The 23993-nt window shown below is 38.0% G+C and overlaps 1 protein-coding gene across 1 annotated transcript; it reads right to left on the bottom strand.

The window, feature by feature from the left end:
- Positions 1 to 243: 243 nt before the first annotated feature.
- On the bottom strand, positions 244 to 23549 carry gpam (glycerol-3-phosphate acyltransferase, mitochondrial). The gene is made up of 20 exons (XM_088016377.1): positions 23425 to 23549; positions 23157 to 23276; positions 21889 to 21962; positions 17312 to 17425; positions 16173 to 16304; positions 15996 to 16095; positions 15480 to 15616; positions 15304 to 15403; positions 11343 to 11555; positions 10368 to 10481; positions 9219 to 9304; positions 7959 to 8068; positions 6683 to 6753; positions 5178 to 5445; positions 4938 to 5089; positions 4566 to 4643; positions 4155 to 4292; positions 3877 to 4066; positions 2850 to 2908; positions 244 to 2761 (listed from the first exon to the last, which is right to left on the bottom strand). The coding sequence occupies exons 1-20, from the start codon at positions 23506 to 23508 to the stop codon at positions 2645 to 2647; spliced, it is 2457 nt and encodes an 818-aa protein (XP_087872503.1). The 5' UTR covers positions 23509 to 23549; the 3' UTR covers positions 244 to 2644.
- Positions 23550 to 23993: the final 444 nt, after the last annotated feature.

Below are 23993 nucleotides of genomic sequence, written 5' to 3'. Positions count from 1 at the left end.
TTGTGCTGGTCTATTGCAGAAAATAAAACATGTTCTGGAAGAACTAAAGGATGTGAAAATGTTTCCAAGACACTAAATAATTCAAATTTGATTTGATAAATAATGTTTAAATCAAAGGTTAACTTTTCCAAAATCTTCCACTGGGTGTGCTGCAACCGCAATGAAAGCCGAATTTAATTTTAAGTATTTTCTTATCCATTCTTCCCAGGATGGATAAAACATGTAGACAAAAGAAAACACACCTTTATTGTTATTCTATTGTTAATTTATTTAAAAACATCATCTAATAATGCCGTTTGTGCTTTGCTTCAGTAAAGCAACATCAAATAAAAACAGTTGGTAGCTGGTGATCCTCACACAGAAACCTCAGATTTTCTCCCGTTAAGGTTACAATCTACAGCTTCGTTTCAGATTCCTACATGAAAAATGTTCACATGCAACAAAATCAGAAAAAAACAAAACCAAAGTAAACTACAGAGAGTTAGAAAAAGGCAACTGCTCCCCATAAACAGGCATGTTTAACATCGAAGAAGAATTATTACCGTGAGATGTTGGTAATGCAGTTTCAGCAGCATCAACTCCCACAAGCAAACACAAAAACCCAAACCGAGCTTTTCACCTTTTCTGACGCGGATTCACACATTCACATCAACTCTTAGTCTAATAAATAAGTTGTTGGTTCAGATCGCTCTTTCCAAGGTAAGATATCGTTTTCAGGTGGAGTTCGGTTCAATCCGAAGGCGCAGCGTGTGCGGTGGTTTGATCTCTGCAGGCTCAGAAACGCCGACAAGGAGTTTTTAAACATTTAAACACATTCACCAGTTTGCACCACATTCCCACCGACGTCACATACTGGTCTGTCCTTCAGCACGCTGCAGGATTCCTGTAAGAAGTCTACAGATACAATTCATTTGCACGTACAGCAGAGCTGACTTTAACGTAACCAAAAAAAAAAAATGCAAACACACACAGAAAAAACATTTAAACAAACAGTAACCAGCAGAGATGAAGCCTCTTTTCACAAATATTCAGTCGTTATAAACTCTAAACCAAGAACCACCACAATGATTTAAACTTCCTTTGACCCTGTAATAATAAAAAAAACTAACTTTTTCCACTTTCAGCCTGCGAACATGCAAACACGCAGGCAACATGGAGGATATTTTACACAGCTGTTCAAATTCAAAAACTAGTTAATTTCTGAATTAGTAAGGGAAAACAAATATATTCACATTTTCATCTCACAATGAACAGAAAAACGGATTGTTTTGCACTTACATGCAGCGATATAATACAGTGTAGCTTTAAGCTGAATTGTTTGTCTCTTTTTTTCTTTCTTACTCTAATTTGAGCGAAATGTAGAAATGCTCTGGATTTAACTGGGCAGCTGAACGTGTGTTTGTGGCAATGATTTCATCTAACAACCTAAAACATTAACATGACCTTTTTATTTCTCGCCATCCCTCTTCCACAGACCGGTTCATGATTTCTCCATGTGACATTTTCCACAAACTGAGTAGCTCCTTCAGTAACGCGTCGTTGGAAGAATCTGCTGCGTTGGATTAAATATTCATGCTTTAGGGAGTTTCAGAGGTGGCTGCGTTTAAATGATGTGATGGCTGGTGCTGCGTGACGTAACATTCATTGAACAGTTGCTGCAGAAGGATTATTACTGATTAAAAGTCTAGATAAAAGTGTAACCGAATGCACTTAAGAGAACAGTGGATTAAATGCACTTAGCTGCTGATTGCATCCGATCAGTTCATACAGGTGCATCTCAGTAAATGAGAAAATCATCGAAAAGTCAGATTATTTCAGTAACTCGATTAAAAAGTGAAACTAAATGGTGTTAATTTTGAAGATCTTGGCTTATAGCAAAACATTAATTTATATTTCACTTTCTGGGCTAAATTACTGAAAGAAACGGACTTCACAAAGACACTGACTTATTGAGAGGCACTTTCTGTATTTCTGTACATCTGAACGATTTTGCAGCTGAATGCTTCGATAACTGAAACCAGAAACTGTACAGAACTGCTGACCTCAGCGGTACCGAGAGATTTAAACACGTTTTTCTCAAGAAATATCAGAATATTTACACGTTGCGACTGGGACGCCGAAAACATTAATCGACTCCCCAGATTGTGCGCATTTTTTTCACTACAACCGAGACTTATGTACAGGAATTAGCTTTTGAAGACAAACTACATTTTTATTTTCCTTGTAGTCGATACTAGAGTGCACTAAAGACATTTTAGCAGCTTTTACATACAAGCAGAAAGAATCAACATAAAATTCTCCTGTTTGTCATTTCCTATGCAAAGGTAGCTTTCTTCTTTTCAGATTGATGTTATCGTTTTCTTCTTATATACACACAATTCAAATCTTTGACCAGGTCAAAACATTTAAACTACGTTGGCAAAGTTACCAAAAAAAACGCGGGGATTCCTGGAGGTACCTCTTCCGGCTGGAAAGAAAAGGAGGAAGACTGGCTTCAGGTCTCTTCCAGCTGACAGCGGAGAGTTAGCGGCCGACGCGTGAAGGCACTTCCCGGTAAAGCTTTCCGCAGACTAGCACCTGGGATTGTTTCAAAGTAACCAGTAGAAGCCCTTTGTAAAGGTGAGGGGTCTTAAAGGTTCCCCAGTCACAGAAGCGTGAAGCTTAAGATGTATTGGAGGAGTTTATTCCGGTTGGCCTGAGGTTGAAAGGTGCTGCTGAGCTCCAGAACTGACACTCGGTTTTCTCGCCTTTCCTTCAGGACCTACAGAGTCGTCCAAACAGAGGAGATAAAAGTTAAAGCTTCACTCTGAGCCTCTGAAGTCTGCAGAATAAGCATTAAACATGCGCACCCCGAGCTCTTTGAATGTCTTCACCGTGTTCTTAACCAGATAGTGAGTTGCACTTTCACCTGAAAAAGAAAATAAGATAAAGTTAATCAAGCAAACAAGAAAGAACTTGATTTAATAAATAACACTTTATGCCTGTAACTATTAAGGATACAAAGTCTATTTTTTGACAACAAAGCTTGACAAATATTCACTTTTCATTCTTCAATAAATGCATTCTTTCACACTAGATTAATTTAGCGTGCAAAGAGACAGAGCAACATCATAATAACTGAGGAAAAACCTATAAAAGTATCTAGAAATGGAAACCTGCTGTCACTCAATGAGTTTCTAAAACCCAGAACTCTGTAAAGGTTTTGTTTTTCAGATTTCTGCTTTACAAAGTAAAGTCAGTCACTTTTTAATCCCTAATGACTTCAAATTACATGATAAACAGAAAAACAACAACTCACGATTAATTTAATGTTTTTGTAATACTCAAAGTTATCTTGAAGTAGCATTATAATACATCGGCTTCACAAATTCTTCACTAACATGGTGATGATCTTTGATGAAGGAGGAGAAACTGCAGCAACGCTAGCTTATCCCACTGTTTGTTGACATATACTGGTTGATGATTCACTTCATAAAATGCTCTTTGTGGGTCTGATTATTTGCTTGATAAACAAAAATTATAGAAAGTTTATAAATTCAGCACTTTGATCCACAAAATGATGCAGATTAAATGTTTTGTTAACAGATGAAGAGAGAATGCATCGCTCGCTCGCTCATTCAATGCTGCTAGCATTTAACACTTAGCAACAACTCACAGGCTGCGCAACACAAATAATCACCCGGTGCCTTAATTAATTAAACATAATGTAATGAAGATAAATTATGTTTATTAAATTTTCCTGGAGGAACTTTAATAATTGAGGTACTGGAATAATTCAGGGAGTCGTTGCAGCCCTAATGCACTGAACAATAAGTACGACCAATAACGCAGTGAGCATTTCCCTGGACAGACAGCAGAGTATGGGTGCAGTCCTACCATAAGCAGCCACGCCTCTCTCTGTCCGTGTCAGCAGGTATTTGAAGAGCCTCAGGGTGAAGTCGGACTCAGGCATCGGCTGACTCAAGCCGTGAACAAACACGGCGGCGCCGCTGTAGGCCTCCAGTACTGGACTGAGCAGGCGCTGCAGGAAGATGAAGAACTCCTGGTGCTCTGCTGCCAGGCTCACCTGGTTCAGGAAAACGATAATCACCTACACGGCTCTTGGAAGTGACTTCAAAAGTTGAAACATTTTGAGCGGCTGCGTGAGAGCAGACCTTCACGTAGCGATCTCGCTGCTCCTCCCCAAAGTCGCTGTCTTCGTCCTCTTCGTCGCTTCTCCAGGAGAGCGGCTCGGAGAACTTCTTAGGCCAGGGTTCCTCGGTTGGGCTGGAGTTCATTTCCTCCTGGTCCTCCTGAAGCACAAAAACAAAACGAGAAGAACTGGGAAAAACGCTTCAATGCACCACAAATCTGGAACAAACCTCCAGAAAACTGCAAAGACGCTGAAACACTGAATCCCACCTGCTTAAATCTGCCTTTGATTCATAATAACTGGAACATATTTGATAAAAAATAATCTAGTATTTACTGATTGTTGGTAACTGTATTACGTTTTTTATGGTGTAAAGTGATTGTTGTATTGCTATTTTTGTCCAACAGAAGTAAAGTTAGATCTATAAACTTACTTCAGCCACATAGAGGACCCCACACTGGATGAGTCGGGTCACTGCATCGTTCAAAACCTGGTAAATAGTCTGGCAGGGCTGCAGGATGGAGAAGAGAGTTGTTGTAAAAAACAATAAAAATAGTAAGACAAATCCCCAGTAGCAAGACTCTCACACTTTTCCCACAGTAATTCAAGAACTTAGTCAAACTTTTCCAACAGAAATGAGATGAAAACAAAACAAAAAATAAACTAAATTCATTATAATTATGTAATTATAAGACTGGCAGCCCGCCAGGCTTATAATACACTGAGGGAAACCCTGAGCAATCATATTTTTCTTAAATTGCAAAGTGCAAAATTTCCAATAATGCGATCCGTGTGCTGGACTTACTGGTGCCACCGCCACCTCGTTGGTCAGGAAGTGGGAGAGACCTGCCGCCTTGTGGATGAGACGCTCCTGACTGAGCAGGAGGCTGCTGCAGTCCCTCGGTTGGTGAGGAGACTCTGTGATGAGATCTCGCTGCAGTGACAGGATGCTGCAGGCTGGAAACAAAGCGAGCATTTAGAAATCCTCTAAACACGTCAAAGCTGCAGCCGAGCGACGCAAGCAGAAACGGCTGTGTCGTCGTACCGATGATGGCGTCCGGAATGTAGACGTGGAAAAGGCCGTTGCTGTAGAAGTTGAGCTCGAAGAGCGCGGGTACGGTCTGACAGGCTGCGATGGTAAACTCTCCGTTGCGGTTGGCGCTGCCGGTCACGTTGATGCATTTTTCCAGGAGGTGCAGCGCACGCATGACCACATCCTCGGAGTCGCCTGAAAAACCCAGGTCAAAGTCCCGGGACAGGATCTCCTCCTTCATGTTGAAGAAGTCCTCCACCAGCTTGGTCAAAACAACCCCCTGAAAAAGATGAATACAGCATTTTAAAAGACCTTTCTGTGATCAGTTGCTTTTAGATGTTATGCAGTTACACCAGAGAAGCTGCAGAGGGCGGGCATGAGCCACAAATGTGCAAAAAAAGTGAAGGGAGAAGACTTTGAGGAAAACTAGAGTTAAAGTGCTCAGCTAAAGTTTTCACACCCCTGAAACTTTGTAACATTTTTTCATAATGCAACCATAAACCTAAATGTATTTTATTGGCTTATTATGTAATAGTCGAACGCTTTGGGATGACTAATGGAGCTGCAAAAGGGGTTAAGGTGCACCACTTTATCAACCAGCTGATTTATTTGTGCAGATTTTCTTAGTTTTGAGAGATCTGTGATCGGCTGATACTTGATTGTAAAGCCGATCTTATCTTCCTCTGCCAACCGCTGTTCTCTTCTGCTCTGACTGACAGACCGGCCCATCAGGTCATGTCTGCAAATAGCAACATTCACTCCATTGTTGTCAAATCAGTGACTTTCTTGCTATGTTTAGCAACATTTCAGACAAAAAACAATTGGCATTGGCCAAAATCGGAATGGGCAAATCATGTTTATATTTTAAAGATCGGTGATCAACAATCGACAGCAAAACTGCAATCGGTGCAGCCTTAATTGGAATGGCTCAGTCAAAGTCCGGATCTACTCTTGTGTAAACTTGACAAAGCCTGAGCTGCTTTGCAAAGAAGAATACGATAAATTTCACTCTCTGTCTAAATCAGGTAGAGATGGATGTGCAGCAAAGTCAGAGCTCTAAGATTCTTAACAAAAACAAATTTAAGATTCTCTTTCCATTTTATCTACGGATTTTCCAGAGAAATTAAACTCAATAAAGTAAATTTTAAAAAATTAAGAGATGAAAACAAGTTTTGCTGGACAATAGCTGATCCCAGTAATTATTGAGTAGCATAATAATGCAAGTTTGCTCTCTCAAAGACTTCACACTGAAACTGGAAGATATTTTAAACATCCAAAATAAAACACAACCAAAAAAATAAAATAAAATAAAAAGGAGACAAAAACCACACACAATCAAAACCATAAGTAAAATGGATTATTTCATCATCAGAAAGGAAAGAATCAAACTCATTTTAATATTTAATCAATTGATTATTGCAACAGGGTTATGGATACTTTTGAAAAGCACACTACAGGATGTGATGCTTTCCAGGAAAAAGGAAGAAATGATAAACACACAGAGATAAGAGACTCACCTGTCTGTGTCGGTACAGAAGCAGACAGGCCACAATGTGAGTTGACATAATCGCTGATGATTTATTAGCAGCTGTAAGAGGAAAAAATGCGGTTATGAGCAACAAACATAAGGAAACATAACATTGTTTAATTTAATTATCAAAAAGTCTTCATGCAGTGCAAAAACCTAAAATCTTGCCAAGTATTTTAGTCCAGTTTCTAGTGCAAATATCTTAGTAAATTTTAATCAAGACAAAACTAATTTAAAAGTAACTTAGCAGGATATAGAAGCTTGTTTTAAGTAAATAATTCCTTAATATTTGTGAAAAATTGCTTGTTCCATTGGCAGATTATTTCACTTATGGTGAAATTGTCTTGTTTTAAGTAAATTTACCACCACCAATATCAAGGAATTATTTACTTAAAACAAGCTTCTACATTATAAGTTAGTTTTGACTTATTGGAGGTGTAATAAGATATTTTCACTAGAAACTAAAAATACTTGGTAAGATTTGATGTTTTTGCAATGCGAGCAAAAACAAATAGGAAGACATCAAGAAAAAGCCATTTTATTCCTATTTAATTAACTTGTCCTCATCAATTATTCAGAATACTTCTCAGTGTGGGGAAACCCTGCAGAGGCAGTTTCTGAAGGAAGCACCCCACTGAGAAATGAAAAAACCTCAGGCAGAAGCAGATAACCTGCCTCAACTGGTTCAGAGAGGACAAGGGAAAAACAACCTGGCAGGTTAAATATTTACTTCAAATATCCAGAATGTTAAGATCATTCAAGAGTTTGTGTTCCCCTGAAAACTCATTAGAACGATAAAACATTATGTGCACTACGAAAGCGCAGGTTACTAGAGTTCATCTGGACACAAAAACTGGCACTGCATTTTTCCAGCTTCTCTCCTCCCTCTCTCCCTATTGGCTAGAAACAACATGCCATCCAGCTGACTGCTCTGCAATTGGCTGAACAATAAATTACAAAAAGAAAAAAAAAAAAAAAGGAGTGTTAGTGTGCATCTGAATGAGAAGAGGAGAGCCGGTCTCTGCAGTGTTACCCCAGGGCAAAGCGCCCTGAGTGATGTGATCCCGATGGGCTGATGCTGCGCCACGCAGTGCCGGATTTCAATTAGGATGAAAGATCGTGTTTCATTGGTGGACAGGTGGATGAAAATGAGACCTGTGCACTCTGAACTAAACTGAATAAAATAGGAACAAACTGTGCTCCAATGGTATAAGTGGCTATGCTAAAGGCTGCAGCAGATTAACTGGAGTTTGTGAATTTCTTACTGAAGAGGACGTGCTTGGCCAGGTTGTTGATGACGTGTCGTCTAAAGAGTTCGTCTGGGACTTCTCTGTCCATCGCTTCCTCTTCCTGCTCATCAAACTGACCATCAGCCCTGGAACAGCAACAAACAGTCCAAGACATCAGGATATCGCTGCAGAAACGCAAAATCTTACAAAGTATTTCAGGTCCAGTTTCTAGTGCAAATATCTTAATACAGTTGAAATAAGACAAAACTAGCTTACAGGTAACTTTGTAGCAAGATATAGAGAGTTGCTTTAAGTAAATAACTTGTTCCACTGGCAGATTATTTAACTTATAACAAGACATTTTTCTCATGCTAAAAGAAAACTTTTTTAAAAAAAAAATATTAAGGAATTATTTACTTAAAACAAGCCTCTATATCTTGCTACAAAGTTGCTTTTAAGATATTTGCACTAAAAACTAAACTAAAATTACTTAGCAAGATTTTGTGTTTTTGCAGTGTAATTCTATTCAAACATATTCCAGCAGGGTTTCCCTCAGTGTATTATAAGCCTGGCGGGCCACCAGGCTTTATTTGTGCCCCCACCAGGCTTAGCGTTGCTTATTTAGTGAAGTATTTTTAAAATGTTTGCATTTTTAAGGCTTTATATTTAGTGTTCAGGTATTAATCAATAATCCTGATCAGAGTTTATGTCTTAAATTGAACTTTACATTTAATTCAACTCCATAAAAGGTGACAGACTACGCTCTTTGTTTGTTTAAGCTGCAATCTATCCTAGAAAATACATTTCAGATCTGAAGTTGACGCCTTACAAATGTTTTTTTACCACAACATTCCAACGCCGAACCTGTATTTCACATTTCTTTGCTTCCTTTATATCCAAGCTCTTTGTCTGTCTCAACATGTCCCAACAAGCCTCGCTCCTCGGTGAATAAAAAACCTTTTGGTATGCGACTGCTAACTTGTATTCATTCCACTTTTTTAAAAGTGATATAAACTCTGAGGAAACAAACCGAGCTGGAGGTTTTGGACATGCAGCTGTCATAAAGAACATTCTGTACGGCCGTCTCTGTTTTACTAAGATGAACTGGAGCAACCTCTCCCAGTGGAAAGTCGAGGGCTCAGATCTCAGATGTCGGGTGACAGTCGCCGCTGTGAAGCAGCAGGAGGGAGAAATTAGCTCTGAACATAAAGGCTGTCGCATCTAAGGCGAAGGGACATCTGGTTTCTGCGTTAACGATGGACAGATAAAAACACTGGATGAGGAAAAGTGCATTACTGTGCAGAGATGATGTATGGCATCAAGGCGTTTTCCAGGGACACTGGAGGGGGAACATGACGGCTCCTCTGGGTGTCCAGGTACTCCTAAATATAACAACAGGGACACAAAAGGCTTTAGGACTTTTAATTAATGACTGACACACTTAATCAAGATCTTAAAATACTTCATTAAAATGCTTTACAGTAAACATCGTTTATTTCAAGTGTCAGGAGTTTCTGCTTTGCCTAATGAGACTGACGCGGCTTTAGAGAAACACAGTTCCAGTTAAAGTTTCTGCAGAGTTTTGGACAACTCGACCTTTATATTTGTGATTATAGGACAGATTTTCTTTTTTTCCTAGCATGAATCCCAACCTACTGATCAACGCAAAAATAAAACGTGGGTCCTCATCCAAGCTTTTTTAAAGTTTTTTATTTTTACCATTTTCGAGCTGTTGATCTGACTGAAAATACTGGGAAATTAAATAAGCAGCTATTTTTTTTAAAAGGAATGTGTACTTGTCTTTCCCTTTTTGAAGACAGGTTGGGTTTCACATCATATCTATGCTCCAGAAAAACTCACATACAGTTAAAAAAATCCTTTTATTTTTTACCATTTTCTTAAAAAATAGTGAATTATAAAAAAATGCTTCAAGGTCATTTATTTTATGTGAAATATTATGACTTACTACGAGTAATAACACCAGAATAAAGTCATAATATTAGGATAATGAGGTAATAGTTTTATGAGAAATAAAAGGAGGAAAGTTGAGCATCTTTAAAGTTTTAAGGTATCAGTTTTACAAATAAGGAAATTGTTATCAGTAGCAGAACTGTGAAACAACTGTCTATTAAAAGAAGCTTTGTTCTTTAAAACAAATATTTTTTATCATGTTGATGTGACTTTCTCCTGGCAATATTGTGTCCTTATTCTGCTAATATTTTGACTTTATTCTCATAATATTATGACCATGTTCTGGTACCCAGTAACATTACGAGGAACTTCTTTCAACCGCCGAGCAAAAGTGCTTAAATTAAAAGTAGGATTTTTCCTGAATCTTTCAGTGTGATAACATGTTGCTGCACTAAAATAAATAATTTCAAGTATTTTGGACACATTTTCAATAACAGTACCGGCTCCATCGGTAAAAGGCCGGTGCAGATTCACCTTTAGGGAGAAGGGCTGGTTGAAATCAACTCGAACACAACCGTAGTTTTTCCTTAGCATCCGAAACACTCCACACGCTATTCCCCACCAACTCTCATTCTGCTTAGGTTTACCCTGAGGAGCACAAAAAACAAACAAAAAAAATAAATAAATAAAATGTGGATTGGGTAATCATAGATCAGAAATAAAAAAAAAAAACAGACAACAATCGAAAACATGGGTTAAGAAATACATTTAGCAAGAAAACATATTTTTCTCTTTAAAAATATATAGATATGTATTGGTTCTGTAAAAATATTAATTAATCGATAATCCAAAAAATCAACTGATTAACTCTACATTGTATTGCTGCTAAGTCAAACAGAAAGGAGTGAGAATGTTTATTTTTTCTGCAGATGAATCCTTTGCTACAAATGATCAGATGTATGGTAAGGTAAAATTATGTTTTTGTATTTTGGGCAATAAAACCTCTAGTTTCCTTTTTAAGAAGCAATTTAAATATTTTCATATTTTAATGCATTTCTAATATTGTATAGAAATTAAGTGATTAAATGTAAAAGTTGCAAAATGTGCTGATCTTATTATCCAAGTAAATAATCACACATATACATAAATTTACAGCTCTGGAAAAAAATAATAGGCCACTTAAAATGACCAGTTGATTTTACTCTTTATAGATACACATTTGAGTAAAATGAACATAGTTATTTTATTCTATGAACTGCTGACAACATGTCTCTGAAATTCCAAGCAAAGATTTAGTATTTATTTGCAGAAAATAACCAAAAAGATGCAGCGCTTTCAAAGACCTCAAATACTAATGTTTTAACTCAAGAAGAGTTCTGAAACCAATATTTGGTGGGATAACCATCAGGTTTTCAATGGGGTTCAGTGGAGTGAGCTCTTATTTTTTTCCAGAGCTAAATAAACGTTTGTCGTCAAAGCAAGGAACACAGGCATCGTCCAAGAGCTTACCAGCTGCTCGCTGTTATAGTTGCCTTCAATAATGCGGTCATACGAGATGCCAACTGGCACGACCAGCACGTCTCCGATTGCCCCTGTGAGCAGCGTGTCGACCACGATGGACAGCATGCCTGCGCGGGGTGGAAACGGCTTCCCGCTGCGGGACCGCGTACCCTCCAGGAAGACCTCCAAAAACTGCTGCTGCCTCAATAACTCCTCTGTGTACTGCAGGGGGATTGAAACAAAGAGTGCGTATGTGAGAGGAGTGGGCCAAAGGTCGATGACAAAAAGCAGCGGCCACCATTAAACACTTGAGGTGAAAATGTTTGCCTTTGAATAACAGAAATTAATCCAGGGATAACGAGGATGTGAGTAAAGCGGATGTAGGCTACGTTCGCACTGCAGCCAGATTCCCCCCCCCCCCCCCCCCTTTAATGCAACCTGTAGCTGATCTTTTCATGACAGTCTGAACAACACAGGTCGGATTCTGTTTCGAATGCGACCCAGGCCACTTGGATATCCGATACTTATGCGATTCAAATGTGACCTGAATCTGAACGGCCAGGTCGCACTCCTCCCACCGGAACGTTATTTATATATACGCGACAAACGTCACTATTCTGCGTCCTCAGACGCTTAAGCGGGAAGAAAAATAACAAATATGGCGGACTACGATAAGGATTAAGTTGTTAATGTGCTGGCTCCAGTTGGACAACTTCAAAATTGTAAGCTATGCTACACCGTTAGCATCCACGTTTATTTCTGCAAACACTGAGCACTTCTTCTTCTTTACTGAGCACGCTCTCTATGTGTGACGTTATTGTGCCCTCTACTGCGCATGCGGGACACTTTCAGGACATTTGCAGTTCACACTGAAGATCACTTAAAAGTCGCTTATATTATTTGGAAGTGTGAACGATCACAGCAAAAAAATAAATAAATAAATAAAAAAACGATTTGACAAAAATTGGATTTGGGTCACTTCGGGCTGCAGTGAGAATGCAGCCTTAGTTCATAAGAAAAATAATCCCTGAATGCAACCTTTTGACTCGGGCATGTTCAGGTCACAGCTATGCAGCGTAACCATATCCCTCTGGATTTAGCATACTCACAGCTGTCTCTTAAGAAGAGAATTTGTTTCCTGAAATATAACATAGATAAGGTCACCGAGTTCAAACTGCAAAGAGAAGGAACATCCAGGCTCTAAGGGAGCCATTTTGGTCTTCACTGCTTCTGCATTTCTCCCTGTGGAATATGATCTTCTGCTTGACAACATTTCAAATGTTGTAGCAAACTTGGATAATATTGTCAGTTCAACGAAAAAACCCACACAAAAAAAAAAAAACTGGTGTTCGTCATTTTGAGTAGCTGCTTATGCGTCTTGCAGATAACCGTTATCTGACAGAGGGCGTGTAAAGTCAGTTCGACTGCACTCTTCAGACTTTTCAGTTTTAAAGCTTTGTCAGCTACATATCAGCATTTAAACAGAAACATCAACATAATTTACAGTGTAGCATCCAGACTCGTTGAACTTAATCACATTTTGTTACGTTACTAATTTCTGTTTCTATTGCAATTTACAGTGAGAAGAATACAAAGTAGCACGTAGCTACGAAGCTGAAGTTGATTTTAAAGGCTTTTACTTTGTAAAATTGCTCAGACTGAGTCAGGTTGGATAGAAAGCACCAGATCTCAAGCGGATTTGAGTTTGGACTTTGACTAGGCCACTCTACTACAGTATATGAATATGGTTTTATGTAAATCACTCCAACGTAGCAAGTCTTCTCATTGCAAAAAAAAAAAAAAAATGCTTTCTACTTGCAATGAAAGGCAGCTGCTTGCTGGATTTCATTTTAGGGTGTCAGATTAGGGTTGTAACGATCCCTTGAATGATTCAAGTACCTAAATTATTAAAAATCCTTGAGGAAAATGTATCTGCCTCGTAGCTTCGTTAAATTATGTTTTATAATTTAGAGCACCGTGTTGCGGTTGGGTGACTGATTATGTTGCGCAGCGCTCTCCCTATGAGTCATTGACAAAAGCTACGTGTTAGCAGTAAAACGCTCAGTTTTCAAGTTTTGCTTGAAAACTTGAAAATCAGTTAATGACTCATCAATGTTATTAATTGATGATAATGTCTTGTTTTTTATCATTTTTGGGGGCCCAATAAACATCCTTAAAGTGACTGGCGTGATGCCTGGAGTATGGCAGCCTTTCTCCTCCGAGAGCTGCTGCCTAGTGGTGGTGAAGAGCGCGGCGGGTGCATTTATACAGGTGAGCGGATAGACTGAACACAACAGGCAGCTGGGCTTTAGATAATTAACGTAAGCGTAGCTTTATGGACGAACTGGAAAATTAACCTCATATCATCCCGGTCTCACAAATGGGTGGCAGAGCGCATCGTGGTGGTACCTTCGTTTCTGTGATGAACGAAGGTGTCAAATCCCATCGCTAACATAAACACAAAAGCTATAAATGGCTGGGCAAAGTGAGAATTCATCGATTAAATTAACTGAATATGAATACATAAACTAAAACTTAAAGTAGACATTTTTTTAAATAAGAGTGAACTTGCCTCTTTCTTATTAAACTGAATATAATTTCAGATTTTTATATAACTTTTCTTCAGGTTAACTTAGAAAGTGAGCTAATATAGTTACAAGTTAATTTTCTAAGCTACAGAAAAGTTATTCTTAGTGATGCTCAAATATGAAAAATTGGACTGATGTTGATATCCATTAGTAACACTGCTGGTATGTTAGCTTTACCAATATTTTATTTTATCAAATTTTTTTATCCGATTACTCGATTAAAGAATAACCTATCAATTTTCTCTTATGGTTACTAATATTACTAAAATATTAGTTTACAGCAGCTCTATGTCAGATTACAGAGGCCTAATACAGGTACACACCACTACATATTTTTACATTTTATTTTATACTTCTTTGACATTTGAAGTGTTTAGCTGCAATGTAACAAAATGCAAAAAAGCTCACTTTACTTTTGAAAGCTTCTGTCATTTAAAGCTTCTTAAAGTGTTTAGAAAGTAGTTATTTACGGTTTTTCTCCTTCACTGTGGAACTGAACAGGTTTTCTGAGTAGAAACCTGCAAAGCTCTATTATCTGGCTGAACAAAAACAGGTTCTCCTTCGGGTTCTGGCTTAGATACTCTCTTATTTCCTACAAAGCTTTTCATCCACACACAGAAACCCAAAACCTTCCACCTGTTTGAAAGGTGCTGAACCTGAAAGCTTTGAAACTTGCATTATGTGACGGTTTACAGGTAAAACATGGAGGCCGTTTTAACCACCTGAGCTAACTTGGACGTGTGCAGTCACAGAAGTTCGTAAACCGATCAGGAGATCTGAAAACGAATCCTTAAATTAAAAAGTCAGAAGATGCATAACTCGACCCAGGAGGTTTCACATGCCTGGATCAAATTTACTCAAGTAAACATCGGAGGGACATTTTACAGTGTTGACTGCAAATTTAGCAGGTTTGAATAACTTCTGATTAGACCTGTCACAATAAGCAATAAATCAATTAATCGCATGATAAATTTAGACAAACTCAATACTTTCCATTTGAATGATTTATTGGATTTCTCTTTTCTCTCTTTCCGCCAAAAACTGGATGACAAAAGTCTTCAGTCTGGTGCTTTAATTTAAACTAGCCCCCTTTTTTGAGACTCTATTATTCTTTTTTTTGTTATTTCTGTTTTGTTTATTTATTTCGGATATTTAAAATATATTCCAGTTTCAGTGTTAAATGTTCATTAAAACTTAAAGTTTATTGATCTTTTGAGAATGTGTTCTTGCATTATTATATCATCGTTTATCATGCAGAAAAATTTGCTGAAGTGACAGGCCTACTTCTGAATAAGAATAAATGTTGCGCTGAAATAATGTAAGAAAAGCAGAGAAGCATAAACATCAGCATCTCGTTGTGTATAAAGAAAAAAACGACTTACTGTATGCAACAGCGACCTGTACAAAATGTCTTTCTTTCCATCCGCTGTCTCCTCCATTCTCCGCCGGATGAAAAATCCACCGAGTTTACGAATCACAGTGCTGGAAAAAAGAGAAAAGAGATGAATTTTGTCGGTATGTTAGGTCAAACTTTATACGAGGCTCTGCAGCTGCTTACCTGAGGATCGGGATGCTGAGATTGTTTCCTGCTGCGATGTGGGGCGCCTTGATGTTATGACAGAACAGAATCAGCGTGATGAGTAGGTAGTCGATGTGGGATTTGTGGACTGGGAGGAAAATCATGGGCAGTTTTCGCTGCAAAGACCAAAAATTAAAAAAAAAAATTAACTAAAGAAAAACTATCTGTTCACAGAAAACAATAAATTACAAATATGTGGGACAGAGGTTTAATTTTATCAGGGCTCAAGCACATTTTTCATCTAAAAATTGCTTCTGCAGACTCCAGTCCTTTTAAAAGTATCATAGCTTAAAATATAAGTATGATGGATGGACAATGGACAAACAGAAATGAAGTCTGAAACTTTTCCGTGAAGAAACTCTGGACATATATAGTTGTAAAAATCTACATGGGATGCAATACTCTAACTTCCTCTGAAGCCTAATGATAAGGAAGAGTAAATATGCACATCACTAAGCAAATTTTGTTGTTTCACTTTTGCAAAATGATGCTAACCTCTGCGGCAGCTTTCTTCACCATCTCCAGCTGTCCTTTGTGGATCTGGATGCTCCAAAAGAAGCCATTGAACAGCCTGAGGAGAACCCACCCAGTCAGCCTGAAAGGATAAAGTAAAGTAAAAATGGAGCAACAAGCCTGTCGTTCTTATTTTCTAGAACAGAACGATCCTGAAACCTGATGAACGGTGGGGAAACGTTGGCCACCATCTCCTGGAGGACGGCTCTGGCTTTCTGCTTCACTTTACTGACCGGCTGGCTGACTGGAGCCTCCGACTCTGCTGCAACCTTCGAAATGGTAGACTCCACCCTGCAGATTACAAGCACAAATCACAAAAACATCTAAAATCAAAAATATCTAGTGTCTCTTTGGTTTGTTTTATACGTTTTGCATTCACTATAGCTGTTACGCCGACTTTCTGTGATCAACAATCAATGAAGCAAATATAATAGGGGTGTCAAACTCATTTTCATTTTGGGCCAAATCCAAAATCTGAACATTCTTCTGGTTGCGCCAGAATGTATTGCTAAAACTAATTAAACTGTTAAAATATCAATAAATAGCCGTTCTTCCAAGATTTTGTGATTGTTTTGTTGTTTTTTGTGTTCAAATTACAAATTTTGTGAAGCTAATTTATAAATGCTTGTTGTTTTTACAATATTTGCAGAAGTGTATGATTTTGAAAGTGACTTTTTATTAATGGCCGTATCGGTCAGGTAAGGCTAAGTCAGCAGTCACTTACATCCAAATGTTTCTGGCAAATCTTGAGAAAATTTGCAGTAAAAATTGGGAAAAATTTGGGGATTTGTTGATTTTGTAGATTTGTGAAAAATTGGAGGGACTTATTGATATAATTTAAAGTCTAAAGAGCCACATGAAAAGCTAAGGCGGGCCAGATTTGTTCCTTGGGCCTCGAGTTTGACACGTGTGCTCTAGCTCCTAAATGGAGCAGCAACAATCCAGCCAAATTTGCAGTATCGTAATCCCACCACACTTTGTGCCATCTGAAAAATGTAAACGGTTTCTGAAAGGGGAGACGATGCGCTTTCCAGCCAATATCAGGTTATTACGGTAATTTCACCCCCCCGCCGTAGCTGGGAGTGAAATTACTCCGAGGGGAACTCTTTTAATAGACGGTAAATTGCGAAAATAGCTGGCCAGACATTGAAAGTTCCAGTTGTTATGGATAAATGGGCAAATATATTTACTCACAGGACATTTAAAAAACTTTGTACAATTAAAATAAGCAAAAATCTCCGGGCAGAGATTTCAAATTCAGGACATAGAGGGTTAAAAAAGGTCACGCCGACCCCCACCTGCTGCTGTTGAGCACATTGTCGACCACATTCCTGGTGAACATGTCCTTGTGGACGTCTCTTTCCGTAACGAACAGCACATAGCTGAGCCTGCGCGCCAACCAGCCCCGCTGTCTGCAGCATCAGACAAAGACAGACCAAAACACAAGGCATCATTCTTGTTCCCCTCATAAAAGTGCTGAAAATACGCACAGGGATATCCTGGTGATTTAACATTAGCAGATACAATCAATAACTGGCACCCAGCTTTGTCAGCAAATACAATAGCTTTAGTGATATCCAGCGTGTGCACAGCCAAAACAAACATCACCAACATATTTATTTAAGAATAACAGAGATCTATGTTGACATAGTGTGTCCGTACTTTCCCCACACCAGATGGTCTCATAAAGACAATATTGTTATGGGTAAAACTTTAGGAAATCAAAGTTTTAATGAAACCAAAACACTTTCAACACTGCAAAAACACAAAATCTTACCAAGTAATTTTGGTCTAGTTTGCAGTGGAAATGTCCTAGCACACTTAAAATATGATAAAGTATCTTAAAAGTACATTTTCAGCAAGATACAGAGGCTTGTTTTAAGTAAATAATTCCTTAGTTTTGGTGAAAAAGTTCTTGTTTTTCTTATAACATGGGAAACATTTCTTATTAGTGAAATTATCTGCCAATCGGAAAAGTATTTTTCCACTAATATTAAATAATTATTTACTTAAAACAAGCCTCTGTATCAGGGGTGTTAAACTCATTTTCGCTTTAGGCCAAATCAAGATGATGAATGCTCTTAAAAGAGCCGGTTTTACCAGAATGTATTGATAAAACTTGTTCACAAATTGTTAAAATACCTGTGAATTATTAAAATTAAATAATATTATTGAACATCTTTTCAGTTCCTCCAGGACTTTGTGATTCTTTTTGTGATTTTTTTGGAATAAAAATACAAATATTTGTGGTACTAATTAATAAATATTTGCAATATTTGTACTTATTTATGACAGTAAATGTGACTTTTTATTACTTGCTGTATAGATCATGGATTATAATCTGACATTAATTAAGGCTGAGGCAGCTGTTAAGTACAAGTAAAAAAGTTTTTGACAATTTTTGAGAAAAAGTCTGCAAAAAAAGTGCTGGGATCTGATTTTGTGTGAATTTCCACAATAATCCTCAAGACACTGGAGGGACTGATTGATGTCATTTGGCAGTAAATGAATGAAAACTGTATTAGTTTTAGGGCTGAAACGATTCCTCGAATGATTCGAGTACCTCGATTACTAAAATTCCTCGAGGAAAATTTACCTGCCTCGAAGCTTCGTTAATTTATGTTTTATTAGTTAGCGCACCGTGTTCCGGCCGGGACTTCATTTGCGTTGCGCGGAGCTCTCACTTCCGCCTCTGAGTTGTTGACAAAAGCTAAGTCTCAGCGGCATAAAGTCCAATCTTCAAGATTGGCCTGTGGGGATTTTATTGATTGATGATAATGCCCGACTTTTTATCGTTTTTGGGGAACCAATAAGCATCCTTAAAATGACTGGGGGAATGCCTGGAGTACGGCAGCATTTCTCCTCCGGGGCTGCTGGTTGAAAGCGAACGGCGGGAAGAGCGCTGAGGTGAGCGGATAGCCTGAACAGGGCGGGCGGCTGAGTAGCTGATGCTTACCGTGTAAATGTAGCTTTACCGACGAACCGCACAATAAATTTCATATCCCGGTCTGAAGAAACGGGTGGCGGAGCGCATCGTACATGGCTGGTAGATGCGTTTCTGAGTGTGACCAGTGAAGGTGTCGTAAATATCCCGTATTGCTTCCCCCCGTGTTCGTCCCCCGGTCTAACGGTTCGTCAGTCCGCTGGTCTATTTCCTCCCCTCCACCCCATCTTACGTTCGTTCATTCGCCCTCTCCTCCCACTCCAGGCGGCATTTCCCGTATTTTCAAACCCAAAGCGTGACAGGTTAGGTGGCAAGGTGAGTTTAATTAATCTATTAAACTCACTGAAGATGAATACATAAACTAAAAGCTGGATTGTAGACATTTTTTATAAGCACATTTGTGAGCCTGCCTCTTTGTTATTAAATTCAATATAATTTCAGATTTTTCTATAACTTTTCTTCTGGTTAACTTAGAAAGTGAGCTATTATTGTTACAGGTTAGTTTTCTAAACTACAAAAAAGCAACTGTTAGGGATGCTCAAATATGAAAAATTGGACTGACATTGATATCTGATAGTAACACCGGTATTATGCCAGATTTACCAATATTTCATTTTACTTTTTTTTTTATCCGATTACTCGATTAATCGTAAGAATAATCGATAGATTACTCGATTACTAAAATATTCGTTTACAACAGCCCTAATTAGTTTGATTGATAAGATAATATTTAAGCTCAGTCTAGAATCTAGAGGGCCACATAAAAAGCTACGGCGGGCCAGATTTGGCCCACGGGCCTTGCGTTTGACACATGCTCTATATCTTGCTAAAAAAGTTACTTGTAAGTTAGTTTTGCCTTACTTCAAGTGTACTAAGATATTTCCACTACAAAGTAAACCAAAAATACTTGGTAAGACTTTGTGTTTTTGCAGTGAAATGATCAGTATCAGAGATCTGCTGTTAAAGTTTGAGTTTCAATTTTACACCTGAGAATCGTTCAGTCGTGTTTGGAACAGATTTTTAACTATTAAATCCTCAAAAATTACTTTGTCTTCTAAAGTGAAAGTAAAAGAGAGACTGTACTGGCCGCTGTGGTCTGAACACTTTATCCCCAGACAGCACTCAGTCTGGCAGAAAAAAAGCCTTATAGAGAGCAGCTGAAACATTGGTCATTAATATTTATGATCTTTGAAGGAAAGCGCCAAGTTTGGGACGGAGAAGAACAACTTTTCTTCTTTCTCTGCTGTAGTGGAAGAAAGAATTTATCCAAGCAGTGTTAAAGATGAAAATCCCTCAGTCGGGTTTATTTAGTAAGCAGAGTCAGAGTCTTTTTATACCCAAACACAAACATGCATAAACAATTTAGAAGACAGACTGTGAGAACTAGCTTCTGCTTTCTATCCATGCAGCTGCAGACATCAGCTACATGACACCTCATGAGCATAATTAAAATAAAGTCATGCAATAATCAGCTCAGAGACTCATGAAACTTTAGAAACCAAAGTTCAGCAGTTATAAGTGTTTTTGAATAACAAAGTTGTCAATAACATTTGCACATGATTAACCTGAGCCACACTGAAACATGGTGTGTTTGGAAGTAGGCTAGCTTAGCATTTCAGCATTTTATCAAGCTGTGCTGCAAAAGAAAAAGATAATTAAAGATTCCAACTATATGTTTAAAGTCAGATGTAAAATTATAAACCTATGAGCGTCTTAAGTGATGTGTTTTCAGAACAATATCATAGCTTTTTTACCCTCATTAACCCCAAGCTGAAGAAGCCTGAGGCTGTCCTGCTGCTTTGGACCAGGATTTGACTGGACCGACCTGGATGCCATTTGTGAATAACTGAAATACTGATGATAAAATGCGGAATGTAGCTTTACTGCATCTTAGTGGCTCCAGGTTTTCAAGTACGTACATGGCATTAGTTTTACTAAAGTATCACACACCTATATTTTTATTTTTTGCCCCTCAATATCAAGGAGAAAAAAACTCTTCTTGGAACATTCCCAGTTTATTTATTTATTTATTATGTCGTTGTTTTTTAGAATAAAACTACAAGAATTCAATATTTTCTTTTAATTTTAGCGCTCCATACCAAGATGATCATGTCCCATCTGACATCATGTGAATAGAAAACAGACAATGTGTTTTATTAAGGTAAAGCGGTCATTTTTGTGCATATTTAGGCCTGTCACAATAATCAATAGATCAATTAATCGCATGATAAATTAAAACAAACTCAATAATTTCCATTTGTTTCTTTTTTTTCTCTTTCTACCACAAACTGGATGATTAAAGTTTTCAGTTTAGTTTTAACCAGCCCTTTTTGTTTACAAAGACTTCAAAATTCACTTTATTTGATGTTTTATTTATTTTTAATATTTAAAATGTCTTCCAGTTCCACTATTAAATGCTCATTAGAATTTAAAGTTTACTGAACTCTTACCATTATATAATTTTAAAATGGCCTCCAAACAACAATATTATTGTTTATCGCAATAACTTCTGGAACAATTTATCGTCCAGCAGAATGTGTTATTGTGACAGGCCTATGTGTATTTACACCAAGTGTATGTTTAAGTTGTTTGAGGTTTTAGCGTAACTTTTAGGTGGTTGCATGTGTGCAGTGTCACTTGACAAACACGTTAAATAATTTATAAATCCCCCTTTCCACTGTGTCACAGATCAGGCCATTTGACCTGAAGCCATTCATTATACACACATTGCTTAGGAGCGCAGCACCTGCCTGACATGTACCGATTATATTATCTATAGGAGAAGCATCTTAAAGACATCCGACGCCAACAAATTAACTTCTTCTACCAGAGCTTGAGTTTGTTCTTCTTTTTGAGGGGCAGCTAAAAATAAAAACGGGTGTAGCTCTGACTTTGCTAACTAGTAGAAGAAAGAGATTGTCTTCTGTTTACCTCGTGTTGGTCTCGTTGATGTAGATGACGTTACGAAGGCCCAGAGATGGAATGCTGGGGTTGAACAATTGTTCCTGCAAAGAAAAAATAAGATCAAGCAAATTTTATTCCTTTTAGTTGGTTGAATAGATTTTATCAAAATGTACAGTCTTGCAAAAGCATCTATACACCTCAAGTTTTTTTTTAAAGTTACATTATGACTACAAACATAAATGCATCTTCATGTATATTTTTTATACATAAAAACCTGAAATATTGTGGTATGCAGTATTATTTTATTGCAGCAGCGTTTTATTACACCCTGTCTGTATTTGACAGCTTTTCAAATGATTAGATGACAAATGACACTTCATGACAACAGTTGAAAGCATTCATGAAAACTCCTTCATCTTCATGACGGCTGTTATGTCATGTTTATGACAGTGTCATGTCAGTGTTATGCACACCATGTCAAATAAAGTAGTTAAATAAAATGTAATTAAAACATTAAATGGTTTACATGTATGCCCTCATGTCTGACCTACAGTTGCAGGAAGAATCTCACACATTTCTGTGCAAATATTCAATGTGGTACATTGAAAAAAAAGAAAACAGGGAAATGTCAAGGTGACTCAGTGACACAGCAGTTATTAACGGCAGGAATTTTAATGATTTTATTGCTGAGAAAAGCCAACTGAATACCTATCATTCTCTCTATAATTCACCATTGGAAAAACTAATGTCTTCAATTAGAGACTCATTTTTATTTTGGGCCAAATCCAAAATCTGAACATTCTTAAAGGGGCGGTTCGCCAAAATGTATTACTAAAGCCTATTAAACTGTTAAAATATCAATAAATACCCGTTACTCCAAGATTTTGTGATTGTTTTGGTGTTTTTTGCGTTCAAAATTACAGATTTTGTGATGCTAATTTAGAAATGTTTGTAAGGATTCTTTTTTACAATATTTGCAGAAGTGTATATGATGATGAAAGTGGATTTTATAAATGGCCGTATCGGTCATGGACTATAACCTGACACCAGGAAAGGCTAAGGTAGCAGTCACTTAAACCTAAATGTTTTTGGCAAATCTTGAGAAAATTTGCAGTAAAAATCGGGAAAAATGTGGGAATTTGTTGATTTTGTGTGAATTTTGCAGATTTGTGAAAAATTGGAGGGACTTATTGATATTATTTAGAGTCTAAAGGGCCACATAAAAAACTACTGCGGGCCAGATTTGGCCCCCGGGCCTTGAGTTTGACACACGTGAATTAGCAGAGGGACTTTACCCAGCTCTGAGGTGTACAGGAGTGACAGCATCGGCCCACAAATGGCCGCTTCCTGTTCAGCAGGCCCTCCTTCCACGTCATGGCACAAGAGCGCAGGACTGACGGACTGGTGCTGCGGTCCTTGAAGCACAGCCACACAGAAAACTCAGTTAGGATGAAAGCAGAACACATTAAAAAAGACTTCAAAAGGACCACACTTTCAACATTTGGACTAATTTGTAGCTGTGATTCCATACAGCAGGACAGTTAATTTGCACGTTTGACTTACAGGGTCTTCGTTGGGATGTTTCCAGCTGTTGCACCACTGCTCTCCATTGCTGACCGGCAGCAACGAGCCGTCGGGCAGCTCCATCTTCGCTGCTGCCTCCTTACAGATCACACGCACCAGATGCTGGCAAGCTGGGGAGATTTTACAAACATCAGCCTTGAGAATATACTACCCATTCTGTGAAGAAGAGTCTGCATGTCCCCTCAACTCGGGACAAATTCACCTCCAAATAAAACCTGATTTCATTTCCTACCTAAATGTTTTCACACTTGGATCTCATTGACTTATTTGTTTTCGTATTGCAGGAATTTGTCTTGAGCACAACGTCAATTAAATTATGCGCACACAAAAATCTGAGCCTGTATTTTACATTTTTTCAAATTAATGGCTGTGCTTTTTAAAGGTCCCAAGTATTTGTACGACTGCAACATTTCCACATTTTGTTATGTTACAACTAGGCCTGTCATAACAAATGCTGCTGCACGATAAATTGTTCCAAAAGTTATTGCGATAAACGATAATATTGTTGTTTTGAGACAATTTTTAAGCAATATAATTGTAATAGCATA

Source organism: Poecilia mexicana, unplaced genomic scaffold (genome assembly GCF_051168715.1).
Source record: "Poecilia mexicana isolate PSO_F unplaced genomic scaffold, ASM5116871v1 scaffold_19, whole genome shotgun sequence".
In the NCBI taxonomy this organism is placed as follows: Eukaryota; Metazoa; Chordata; class Actinopteri; order Cyprinodontiformes; family Poeciliidae; genus Poecilia; species Poecilia mexicana.
This window is presented reverse-complemented; position numbering and strand designations above follow the sequence as displayed.

What these genes read in the sequence shown, in the direction of transcription:
- gpam (XM_088016377.1), bottom strand. Translation starts at nt 23,508, where the DNA reads ATGGAGCTGCCCGACGGCTCGTTGCTGCCGGTCAGCAATGGAGAGCAG. An exon ending in ATCAACGAGACCAACACGAG is followed by an intron (nt 17,426 to 21,888) that starts GTAAACAGAAGA and finishes CTGATGCTGCAG; the next exon opens with ACAGCGGGGCTGGTTGGCGC. An exon ending in GTTTCCCCACCGTTCATCAG is followed by an intron (nt 16,096 to 16,172) that starts GTTTCAGGATCG and finishes TTATCCTTTCAG; the next exon opens with GCTGACTGGGTGGGTTCTCC.